This window comes from Gopherus flavomarginatus (genome assembly GCF_025201925.1).
Source record: "Gopherus flavomarginatus isolate rGopFla2 chromosome 13 unlocalized genomic scaffold, rGopFla2.mat.asm SUPER_13_unloc_6, whole genome shotgun sequence".
Classification (NCBI taxonomy): Eukaryota; Metazoa; Chordata; order Testudines; family Testudinidae; genus Gopherus; species Gopherus flavomarginatus.
In genome coordinates, this window is record NW_026114614.1 from 491,077 (window position 1) to 503,856 (window position 12,780).

General features: G+C 49.5%; 2 protein-coding genes across 2 annotated transcripts in view; one reads left to right on the forward strand and one right to left on the reverse strand.

The window, feature by feature from the left end:
- Nucleotides 1-12,780, reverse strand: part of LOC127041863 (zinc finger protein 707-like) — a 168,240-nt gene that overhangs the window by 93,084 nt on the left and 62,376 nt on the right. The gene's annotated exons all lie outside the window — the stretch shown is intronic.
- On the forward strand, nucleotides 8,617-10,528 carry LOC127041870 (zinc finger protein RFP-like). The gene is made up of 2 exons (XM_050935665.1): nucleotides 8,617-8,734; nucleotides 9,419-10,528. The coding sequence occupies exons 1-2, from the start codon at nucleotides 8,702-8,704 to the stop codon at nucleotides 9,659-9,661; spliced, it is 276 nt and encodes a 91-aa protein (XP_050791622.1). The 5' UTR covers nucleotides 8,617-8,701; the 3' UTR covers nucleotides 9,662-10,528.

Consider the following 12,780-nt stretch of genomic DNA (forward strand, 5'->3'; position numbering starts at 1 on the left):
TTTTAAAGCTAGTGATTTACTTCATAAACATCTTATTAACCAACTAATTGAACATATTAAACAATTTATACTTCTTATACCTAACAATGAGATAAAAAAAAAGGACACAAACAAACCTTATCAGTAATGGCTAATGTCCTAAATGGGAAATCAGCGGCAGTTTGTAGCAGGGGGAGCGGACAGTCTGAATGTGTATGACCCGACCCCAGCCCCAAGCCCCACATAGCAGTAGGGCTTGGCACTCTCTGTGCATTGGTGTGGTGGCTGAGTGGTTAACCAGGCAGTGAAACTCCGAGGAGGTTCCTGAGTCAGTCTCACTTCTGAGGAGATTCTGCACAATATTTGAATATTCTACAAATTTTATTTGTCAATAAATAAATGTGGAGGCTCCAGCATGGCAGTGGGGAGCACAGGCTGCTGGATGCACGGAGCTGGGAGATCACCCTGCAGCCTCCACTCTCCTACAGTGAAACAGACTCGGTGGTGAGGCTGCACCTCTCTGCTGCCTACTCCAGGAGCCCCAAAAAGACTCCCCGGAACTGCCTATGAGGGGCACACGTGCCTTCCCTTTGCTTCCCCATCAGAAAGTCAGAAAGCCTGAGCAGCTGGCCCTGGGTGATTTGAAAGGGCCCGGGGGCTCCTGCCACCGCTACCGGCAGCACAGCGGGACTAAAGCAGATTCCTGCCCACCCTATCTCTGCACAGCGCACCACTCCCAGAAGCATCTGGAACATCCCTGCGGCCCCAGTGGGGTGTGTCTCTCGCACACTGCCCCCACCCCAAGTGCCAACTCTGCCATTGGAACTGCGGCAATGGGAGCTGCAGGGGTGGTGCTAGCGGGCAGTGGTTCCAGGAGACCCACACCCCCCAGGCCTCCTCCATGTAGGAGATGCTGCCAGATGGGGGTGTGGGTCACTCTCGGGAGCTGCCCAAGATAGGTGCCACACCTTAACCCTCTGCCACAGCCCAGATCCCCCACCCTGCCCACACCCAAACTCACTCCCACAGGCTGCCACTGCCCCCTCTGCACCCCAACTCCCAGGCCCAGCACAGGGCCCACATCCAAACTCCCTCCCGGGGTCCGCCCCCTGCCTCCCCTGCACCCCAACCCCCTGCCCATCCCAGTGCCTGCACCTCATGTACTCAAACTCCCTCCCAGAGCTTTATGGGTGTGGGGGGTGAGGAAGGAAGGGCAGGACTTGGACCCGTTCTGGGTGTTACTGAAATATCGGGTCTGCCTAGCTGAGAGCCAATTAACAGCCTGACAGGGATAAGGAAAAATGCTTTATTCTGCAGAAAAAGGAGAGCCTGTACCTTGGTACAAAAACTCTGTCTTACACAAATTTCACAAACCTTTTATACACATTCAGACAAAGACCCTTGCGTGTTAATACTTGATTGGTAAGTGTAAAGTCTCATGTTTTCCTTATCTAAGTAGAACTAACTGGTTAGGAGCAGGATCTTCCTGCCTTGAGGCAGAGGAAAAGAGATAGTGTAAAAATGCAAGCTACTGTGTCCATGAGCAGTACTTACTCCCCCGCACCTACTGGCAGCTTGTAATCTATTAAGGGGGGTCAGCCAGCTTTCACAATCCCCCCTTTGGGCCTGGCAAGCCCAGATTGCCAGGCCCGTTACGTAATTTATGATCAAGCTGAAGAGGTAGGTACTGAATTGTCTTACGGACAGCAGAACCTTTGGTTACAGCATTATACAGACATTTTGCACATTGTATTACTATTCAAACAATACATGGGAAGAACAGGCAGAAAATAATCCATTTAACAATTGTAAGGAAATGGCCAGTAAACCATGAGCCAGGGACTGGGAGAAGGTCCTCAAAATTAAAGGTGTGATTAAGAGATACAGCATGAAAAATAACAGCAGCGTTCTTAATAGCCTATAAATCCTGTTCAATTAAGCCAGAATGCAAAGCCAGTTTTGCTACTTCATGAATCTCTTTTTGTAAATTTTGAAAAGCGTCTATTAATGCATTAGCCGCTTTTTTAAGCTCTGCAGAAATATTTGCAACTGCTTTCTCTAGTTCAGCTAACCCCAACCCAGGAATGAACGCACGGACAAAGAATGGAATCTTGTTTGTCTGACAACTAAGGGATTGGGGCACTGACTATAAATCAGTTAGCTATACCAGGTGGTCTAATTTCCCAGATGTCTTGGTGAATAATCCAGTCCCACATGCATCCTTTCCATGGACCTGTCAGGATTCGGTATGTGGAAGCGCACTCCCCCCAACTGGTCCAAATGCTTGGAAGAAGCACTGTGAATGTCCACACTTCCACTAAGAAAGTGTTCAAATATTTGTCCATGACCACAGATCAGATGGTACTCCTGATGTGTCTGTAAGGGCAATGGGCCAAGTCTGGTGCTTAAGATCACTCCGAATGGCCATCAGCTGGTCATTCAGGAAATCTTGAATTTCTAAACATACTAGATCCCACTGCAATGCCTTCCCAGCCTCAGTGATATTCAATAGCATCTCTGTTAGTAACTTCTGGGTCAAAGAACTAAGGGTGGAAATAACATGTAACTCACCAACTCTAGCCTGTACTTGGGTTAACTGAGCTCCAGAAATAAGGCTAGTGGCCTTTTCTAGTTGGCCCAATTTCTTATCATGTTCTTGGCTTTTAATAATATTCCAAATGGCTGCTGCGCTATTGGCCCCATCCCATAGGGATCCGGTCAGGTCCCTCTTCTTCCAGAGGAAATAACCCAGGCCCTCTGTTGTGCTAATCTAATGGCAGCCCCTAGTGTTGTATTAATCACAGTCCATTGATATCCTAATACATATCTCTTTGGTGTAGTACTATATCACATCTGTCGGTTGTATACCTTTAACTAATCTCAGGTACTTTCAAGAGGCATTGACATTAATAGCCTAGGAGGGGGTGTATTACAAAGTAACAGGGGAGATGGCAGGGGCAACAAGGTTCCTGTGGTACCTGTCATTTTAAATCCAATTAGAGAGAGCAATACATACTGAAGGATTTATCCAGAACACAGGGCGCAGCCTGTAGAACAAACCCCAAAATCCAATTAATATCACAATCCCAAGCATGGGTCCCACAAATTTTTTCTGCCAGTGTATGATTTTTTTGTTTCTTCACCAGGGTCAGTTTTTAATGTCCTTTCTAGTCAGGAATCCCTGGACTTTGGCAATTTTAGTGGAGTGAGTGTTCCTTCTTGTTCCCCGAAACAGTCGTGGTTCAGCGTTCTACAGGGAAGAGGTTACCAGCACATTACCCTGCAATGGTATCGATTCTTCTAGAAAAATTTAAAGGCACAGTAGATCTGTCAATGGACAAGGGAGAGGTTACTAGCACTTCACCTGGTACTTTTTCCCTGCTGTCCAGAAGGCACAGTGGAGCTAGAAGGAGAAATAGACTAATCATCAGTAGGAGAATTCTCCCGATGTGGAGGGGTCTTTTTGCAGTAAGAATCATGGGTCCAAGCAGTCAGTCTTTGGCACTTCACAGGTGTTGGTAGTTATCAGGACTTTCCAGCATGGAGCCAGAGCAGTCTTTCGTTGGTGGACCTTTACATTCCAGTCTCCTGATTCCAAGGAGTGGCAGGGCTGCTAGTTTCTTTGGGTAGCGCTTCTTTACCTGTGAGAAAAGAAATCTAACACATTTCATTAGTGCCTGGCAGTGTTTTGCAGATCTCATAGCTGCTTGGGCACATTCAAGCCTCCCGCCCCCCCTTTTTCTTGGTTTATAGCCAAGTCTTAGCTGTGAGCAGTGTCCTTGAATGGAGTCAGTGTCTTATCTACAGTCTGCTAGCTATTTTTTTTTCTTTCCAGTTAACTCATTCTGTTCTTTTTTCCTTTTCCCTTTTTGACTTCTTTTAACCTACAAAGGAAACTTTCACTCTTCACTCATACACCTTTTCCCAACAACGAACACATAAACATTGCCATTATACAGTACATTAGTCTTATTATTTAATGTATGCCACATATACCCTTTCACTAAAATAACTTTATTACAGAGGTTTGGAGCAACAAGCCAGGACAAGCACACCCACTTTGAGGAGTTCATTCAGTACAACCTTTAGTCCAATAGCTTCCCACCATCCCCAGCCCTCTGGCTAGAAATCTGAGGTAGCCAGAAGGATCCCATGTACAATATGGGAAGTGGGTTAACCTTTCATGTCCTTGCTTCCAAAAACTGTTGGTATGAAAATTTTAATAACAATTTTTAATTAAAAGATTTGGCCAATGGAGTTTCTGTTTTTTTTACTTAAGCAAATGTGTTAGAATTTAGTATATCACATTTTCCTGATTTATCCAAACACTTTGTATCCCAAGTTGAATAAAACAAGTATCTGCATTCCAATCCAACCCCTCTGCCTGATTTCAAACCAGACCATCCCATGAAAACACTAAACACAACAATTTCAGCGAGGAGACAAACACCACAAGACAGAACATAGAACATAAAACATAATTTCTATTGTGCCAGTAAATGCATGATATGTTGAATGCTGTTCAGCTGGCATCAGTTTTCTCTGATTATCTGAAAGACAAAAAAACAGAGGTCTGCCCCTTCTGGGCAGTCAATCATTACTTAAATATACAAAAAGCCTTGTTGATTTCAGGCAAAACAGAGGAATTACCCCATATTTTCTTGTATTAGTTTCATAGGCAGCCCAGGTTTCAATGGCTTCTACCTTATTAGTTAGATAATTCGCATTAATACAGATGCTTTCTGGCTTGCTTTTGGATCCAAAGCTATCCACAGCTTAAATATTCTTACCTTAAAAGGGACATAATTAACTTTACCAGAATTGTGATTGCTTTTTACTTTTAACTCCTGCTTCCAAACATTGAAAGAAAACATCACCACTTATAGTGCCCTTTAGAGCCTAATAAAATTTTAATTACATAGCACTATATATATATATATATATCTTTAGCTAATTTAGCTAAATTGTTCATAGCCAAATGATTGCAATCTAATAATTTCTTTTCCTGAATGTATTTACAAACATTTCAAAGACACCAAGAACTTTCCTCTTTAGCATTTTAAGTTCAACTGCTGTTCCCTCCAGCAACTACAGAGTTAACTTCTCACTCTTCCTTAAATCACTCGTTTGTCTCCCAACAGCCACTTTTATCAACTCAAATCACCATTTCAAGATATTGTCCTGGGTATTTGAAATCCCCATGCTTACACTTACTTACTCCTTCCTTCCACTATACCCTCAGAATTTCCAACCTGTTTTCCAATCTCTCTGTCTGTTGCCTGCCCGCCTGGGCCTGATCCTGCTTTTCTCGCTGAACCGCCCCTTCCATGGGCACCAACTTGTTCCACTACCAGTTTAGCTAGGAGGATGGGCTTCTCAACTAGCCCCCAACCTTTCTGGTGTCTTTCCTTAAACATTCTTACTTACAAGACTACCCGAGTCCTCACTCGTGAGGCTTGCCACCTGGGCAAAAACGCATAGTCCATTGGCATTTAACTATTCAATTTCCTCTTGACATTCCTTTCTGAACACCAGGTAAAGGCCATTTACTTAACATATAATTCAAACCGCTTTAGAGGGTTTACCCAGAGACCCATCAATCTGTCTGCTGACACTCAAACAGAAAAGAGAATTACACAGAGAACAGAGGGAATTACAGTCTAATCCAGGTTTTTCTACTTCTATTACACTGACCGCTACAGGGGACGGGACAGAAGGATCTCAATACAACCTCAGAGCTTCCTCGCAAACATGGCTTCCACTCTGAGGAATTACCAGTTCCACCCACACTCCTAACGTCCAAATGTATACAGAGCAGAAAAACAACAGTAACTGGTTAAATAGAACAGAACCAGAACCAGATAACCAGATAAGAGGCCCGCCTCTAACCAGAACCAGATAGTATTTCCTTATCCTATTAGGGCTCACCTTATCGGATCATGAACCCCAGGGGCTGTGGAGAAGTGAAGAAGAGGGGTTAAGCACCCCAGTGGCGCAGCTCCTAGTTCACCGCAGCCGTCTGGAGTCCAATGTCCGAGCTAGGAGAGTCCCATCTGGGTCACGAGAAACTGTTACCGAAATATTGGGTCTGCCTAGCTGAGAGCCAATTAACAGCCTGACAGGGATAAGGATAAATGCTTTATTCTGCAGAAAAAGGAGAGCCTGTACCTTGGTACAAAAGACTCTGTCTTACACAAATTTCACAAACCTTTTATACACATTCAGACAAAGACCCTTGCGTGTTAATACTTGATTGGTAAGTGTAAAGTCTCATGTTTTCCTTATCTAAGTAGAACTAACTGGTTAGGAGCAGGATCTTCCTGCCTTGAGGCAGAGGAAAAGAGAGAGTGCAAAAATGCAAGCTACTGTGTCCATGAGCAGTACTTACTCCCCCACCCCCACCTACTGGCCGCTTGTAATCTATTAAGGGGGATCAGCCAGCTTTCACATGGGCATCACCAAAAGTTATATAAACCTGGTGACGCTGAGCTGGACCCCTAGTCACTGCACATCTCTCTCCTTACAGGAGTGGTCTCTGTGGGGCAGGGCGCTGCTGGCGGTTTATTCCTTCCTTTCATGGCTGGGGAAGGGTGAACAGGGAGAGAATTTGTTCCTCTATTCTCTGCAACACACGCAGGCAGCGGGATTATTTCCAGGGCTGTAACAAAACACAAGCTAGCAGAGGGGGAGGGGAAGGGATTTCCTGCAGGATGTATTTCCAGTGCAGCTCCCAAGCTGTGCCCTGGCAAGCTGTGCCCAGGGGCTTTAAACGCTTTAGAGGCAGGTGATTAACACGTGCTGGGTCCCATCTCCAGCACTGAACTGACACGTGCTCACTGCATTCTCAGCCCGGGGCTCTTTATTCTGATGGTTCAGCAGCACCAGCCCCTGTTCCTCCTTTTCTCCTGGGGAGCCCCAGCCCCTCTCCTGCCCCCCTCCAGGCTGAGGCGGGTCTCCGCTTCCCCATGTGTCCCAACCTCCCTGCAAAGGGTGCGGAGCTAGGGCCAGGCCCGGGGAGGGGCCGTCCCTTCCTGCCCCCCAGCCCGGCCCCCGCCGCTTTGTGCCACCAGCAGGGCAATGGCCGGGGCCGGGAATGGAGCGCGGAGGCTGCTTCAGCCCTGCAGCTCGCAGGGCAGCGCCGTGGGGCCGGGCGGGGACACGCGTGGGGCGGACACCCCTGGCTGGGAGGGGCTGGGCCCAGCTGCCTGGTTCACCCCCTGCCCGGGGGTCTCCGAGCTCCCCGCGGCTGGAGCGGGGCTGCCCGGGGCTGTGGGGGGGTGAGCCCGGGAGCGGCTGGGCCGGGAGCTGCAGGAGGGGCCGGAGCGCGGCTCGGCTGCAGAGCTCAGAGCCCAGGCTGGGCCCGGGGGCAGGGGAGCGGCTGGGGATAAGGGCTGTGGGGGAGCTGGGAGTTTGGGGTGTGCTGGGAAGTCAGGACTGGGGGTTGGGGATGTTTGGGGGTCTCCATGTTCAGATCTGGCCCTGCGGGAGCTTTGGGGGCTGGAGCTGGGGAAAGTGAGGGACTGTCTGAAGTTGGCTGCTTGGGATGTGGGTGAGGCCCCAGGGAGCTGGGGGTTGGGCTGCAGCCCTGTCACTGCAGCCTGGGGCCCTGCGGTTTCTTCTGGAAAAGCTGCTCCCTCTTTCACCATCTCCTCTCAGGCTGAGTCCCAGGGACCCTGCACAGGCATCTGCAGGGAAGGATAGGCCCTGAAATCTGGCAGCTGGGAGGTCTGCAGCAGTTTCTAACCCTCTCTCCCCTGCTTCTTCCAGGAGGTACCACAAAAGTGTCTGGTCCCTTTGGAAAAAGAGAGAGAAGCAGCCAAAGCCGAGGAAGAGCAGCAAAGCGAGAAGCTGCTGGTAGGTGCCCAGAGCCCGTCCCCCGCCACTGAGGTTTGCCTGGCATAAGAATGAGCTGGTGAATGCAGGGCCCATCCTACCAGCCTCAGCCAGGGACCCATCCCCACTGGAGCCCAGGGAGCCTGCAGGGTCAGACACAGGGGTAACATGATGCCCTTAGGATGCAGGAAGCTGCTGGGCAGGAGAGGGTCAGTCTGTGTTAGCCCGGAGCCCCTACCCACAGGCTGTCTGGATGTCACAGTGACCAGGGATCCTTTCTAGCTCCTGGGGAGGATGGAGTGGGGGGAGGAGATGAAATGTGGGCTGCAGAGATGGAGAATTTGGCTCAGTGCAAGTTGATGAGGTTTTGGGGAGAAGTCCCTCCTGTTGGTGATATACAGCTCACCCTGGCGCTGACCCTCCTCCCTTCCCAGGATAGATGAACTTCCCATCACTCACCACAAGAGATCTCATGTTCTGGTAAATAACTCTGCCACCCACCTCGAAGTGCCTTTATGATTTTCCCCAGTTACCAAGCAGATGAATTTCAATGTTGATAAATGCAAAGTAATGCACATTGGCAAAGATAATATCAAATACCCATAAAATGATAGGGTCTAAATTAGCTGTTACCACTCAAGAAAGAGATTTTGGAGTCACTGTGGATAGTTCTCTGGAAACATCCACTGAATCTTAAGCAGCAGTCAAAAAAGCAAACAGAATATTGGGAATCATTAGGAAAGGGATAGACAATAATACAGAAAATATCATATTGCCTCTATATAAATCCATGGTATGTCCACATCTTGAATCCTGCGTGCAGATCTGATCGCCCCATCTCAAAAAAGAGACATTGGAATTGGAAAAGGTTCAGAGAAGGTCAGCAAAAATGATGAAGGATATGAAACAGCTTCCGTTTGAGGTGAGATTAATAAGACTGAGGCTATGGCTACACTCCGCAGCTTTTAGCGACACAGCTGTGCCACTACAGCCATGCTGCTAACAGGCACACAGCGTAGCTGCTGTTTGTTGGCAGGAGAGAAGTGCCAGTGTAGACAAAGCCTGAGACTGTTCAGCTTGGAGAAGAGATGACTAAGGGTGGGTTATGGTAGAGGTCTATAAAATCATGACTTGTGTGGTGAAAGTAACTAAGGAAGTGTTATTTCCTCCTCATAACACAAGAGCTAGGGGTCATCCAGTGAAATGAATAGGCAGCAGGTTTAAAACAAACAAAAGGAAGTATTTCTTCACACAACACACAGTCAACCTGTGGAACCCCTTGCCAGAGGATGTTGTGAAGGCCACGACACTTAACAGGGTTAGAAAAAGAACTAGAGCAGCGCATGGAGGACAGGTCCATCAGTGGCTATTAGCCAAGATGGGCAGGGATGGTGTCTCTAGCCTCTGTTTGCCAGAATCTGGGAATGGGCAACAGGGGAAGGATCACTTGATGATTCCCTGTTCTGTTCATTCCCTCTGGGGCCCCTGGCATTGGCCACTGTCAGAAGACAGGATACCGGGCTAGATGGGCCTTTGGTCTGACCCAGTCTGGCCATTCTTATGTTCTGTGTTCCTCTGTTTCTGAGCTTCCCTCTCCCTGTTGTAGAAACAGACGGAAGCCGAGAGGCAGAAGATTGTCTGGGAGTGGAAGGAGCTGCGAGGGTTTCTGGAGGAGCAGGAGCAATGGCTGCTGTCTTGGCTGGAGGAGCTAGAGAGAGCCATTGTCCACAGAAGGGATGAGGGTATCTGCAACCTGTCGTGGGAGATTTCCCTGCTCAGCGAGATGGGAGGAGAGAAGGGGCAGCAGCCGCTGAGCCAATCCCTGCAGGTCAGGTTGTTATTGCAATGATCATACGCAGTGTTTCTATAGGTGCTTCTGAGTCCTAGACCCCAAAGCACTTTACAGAGTGGGGTCAGGGGCATTATCCCTCTGGGACAAATGGGGAAAGTGAGGCAGAGGGAGAGGCAGAGCCCTGCCCAAGGTCACACTGAGTCTGGCAGCGGCGCTAGGGATGGACCCTGGGAGTCCTGGATGCTTCAGCCCCAAGACCTTCTCTCCTGGAAATGTCTGTCTGCATTTGCACTTGGAGGGTGAAATCCCCTCCCCCACCATGCTGAGGTCCCGAGCCAGGCCTAAGGCCCCTCTCACGGCAGGTTAATGGGTTTAATGGGGCCAGGGGTCTTCTGGGTCTCTCAGCACTGGAAGGAATTTGATTCTCAATGCAGAGAAATATCTTTGGCCTGTTAAGTGCCCGGGGAGAAGTTTTCCACAGTGGTGACGTGACCGCAGGGATTTCTGGGGCTGCGTAGGGGAAAGTTCCTGGTGGGGGGCAGCTGCTCTGGGAATGTAAACCTGAAATTCCCCTACTACCCAAGGCTTCAATAGTGACTCCTGCAGAGCAGGAGGCCTCCCCACACAGCGACACTCCCCCTGATGGCCTCCTCTTTCTCTCCCTCTTTAGGGTGCTGGGAGCACTGAGGGTAGGTAAGTTCTGGGCTCCATTTCGCTCCCTCTCATGGGCTGCTAGGTTTGATAACTGCACTGAATAGGAAGCTACCCCCTGCCCTTGGAGCGTGTGATTCTGTCTCCCCTAGTGGCTGACTCGGGTAGGAGAAGAGCCAGTTACTGTCTGATCGCTCATGAAGTCACAGCAGGGCTGCTAGAGCCAGGGCCGATGGGACAGACCAGGCCTGTTTCCTGGACTGATGTGGCCACGTCACGTATTCCGAGGGTGCAAAATCTCGTTAAAATGAGTTGCTGGCCCTCAGCACCTCCCCAGTGTAAACAGAGACAGTGTTGCCTTGCTGGGGCTGCCAGCGGCCTGAAGCTGTAACTCTGAGAGCGTGAACTCTCCTGTCCGCTGTTAATGTCATCGAGGTTTCAACTGAAATTGCAGGAGTGTTTCCTGGCGGATCGCTCGAGCAGATGGAATGGGGAGGGGGCAGGAGTGAAGCCTTTGTGGGGTGGGAATAGGGGGTTGCTGTAGGGAGGGAAGAACAAAGGAGAGACACAAAGACAAGGAAGCGAGAGAGAAATGGAGAAAGGAAGGTGGGAAAGGAAGGGAAACACAGGGAAGAAGCAGCAGGGCCCTACAGGGATGTCCAGGAGGGGGCTGTTTTCCTCCTGAGTGATACTGAGTGTTACAGACAAAGACTTGGCAAAATACTAAGAACTAAAATTTTATTTCCCATCTGAAGGGCAGATTCCCCCCTTTTTCTTTGTACGTGGGTGTCCCATGGAGAGCAGTGGGTGTTCTGCTGTGAATGGAGCAGGGCGCAGAGTCCTAACCTGGTGCCCTGGACCATTGGCCGTAACGGACAGGGCAATGTGGCCATCTCTGCCCAATGAGCTGGATGCCCCAGGGTTACTGCTTCAGCTGAAGGGTTCAAGGGTTTTGGCATTAAAGGGCCCACGTTCATTCTCTGCTGGAGCCCTGGGCTCTGTCTGTGGCCACTGTCAGCACGTAGGACCTGCCTACTCTTTGGTCTGTCTCTCCTCCCTTTCCACGTAATCCCCGTGCTGGTGCCCCTTGTTCCTGCAGTAAACCAGCGTAGGGGGTGGCTCTGCCCCCACAGAACCAGAGAGTCCCTGAGAAAGCTCCTGAACAATGTCTCCATTCCTTGCTCTAGTGTCTCCCCACTTCCTGTCTCTCTGGGGAGCACAGAGCTGAGGTGACTCACCCTGACATTGACTATCTCATGCTACAAAGCTCAGATCCAGGTTTTGTAAAGTTTGGGGGTTCCTGGGCTCAGGGTCTGGGGATCAGGCCTATTTCTCACCCCTCCTTTCCCCAGCAGCCGTCGGTTGCGGAGCTGGAGAAGAGACTCAGCGATTTCTCTCTGAAAAGTGCCATGCTGCAGGAGGTGCTGCTGGGATTCAAAGGTGAATTGGAATCTGGAGGTGGCGTCTCCTCTGGTTAGAGCAACCCTGACCCTGGGAAGAAGTCAGGGACTCTAGTGATGTCACTGATCCTGGGCTCCATCTCAGAGCCCAGCGCAGCAAGTCACCCTTCCCCATGGAGCAGCCCTGTGGGGCTGGCTCTGTTTGCAGCGGCTGCGTTATCGGCCTCTGATCTCTGTCACCATCTCGTAGTTAACAGCAGTTCCATTAATAAGCAATGGGGATTTCTCCATGAATGCGAGGGCCTGAATTCTCACCTCTCCCATCTTCTCCTTCCCCTAGAGATGCTGCAATGGGAGCTGGGGAGCGACAAAGGTACGTGTCTGTCTCTGACTGGCCAAGGGGAGATTTCAGCCCAATAACCATGTTAACCACAGGGGACTGCAGCCTCCAGCAGCTGGAAGCTGTGTAGCAATGGGAAGCGATGTTACTTTGTTCTTGCACCACTATATTTTCAACTGACTTGTCTCTTCAATATTTTAGCTCAGGGATCGGCAACCTTTGGCACGTGGCTCACCAGGGTAAGCACCCTGGCAGGCCGGGCCGGTTTGTTTACCTGTGATGTTGGCAGGTTTGGCCGATCGCGGCTCCCACTAGCCACAGTTTGTCACTCCAGGCCAATAGAGGCGGCGGGAAGTGGCAGGCAGCACATCCTTCAGCCTGCGCCTCTTCCTGCATCCCCCATTGGTCTGCGATGGCAGACCATGGCTAGTGGAAGCTGCAGTTGGCTGACCTATGGATGTGGCAGGTAAAGAAATGGGCCCGGCCCACCAGGGTATGTGGATTGGTGTTTCCCCAAGGTCCTTTAAGTGTTTCCTGATTGGGCACTTGATTTGCAAATTCCTTTCTGAAGAAGCTGACCTAATGCTTTACTAAGGTTACTTCAGAATGAAAACACATTGATGTGCAAGAACGTAGCCAATATTCATAACTTTGACTGCAAAAATGATACACCCATACAGGTAGTATACCATCAGCAGCAAATTATAACCTTTTCACAGACACCTTACATGACAACCTTTGTACAATATTTGCTGCAAATATCAAACAGTGGTTGCACCAATGAA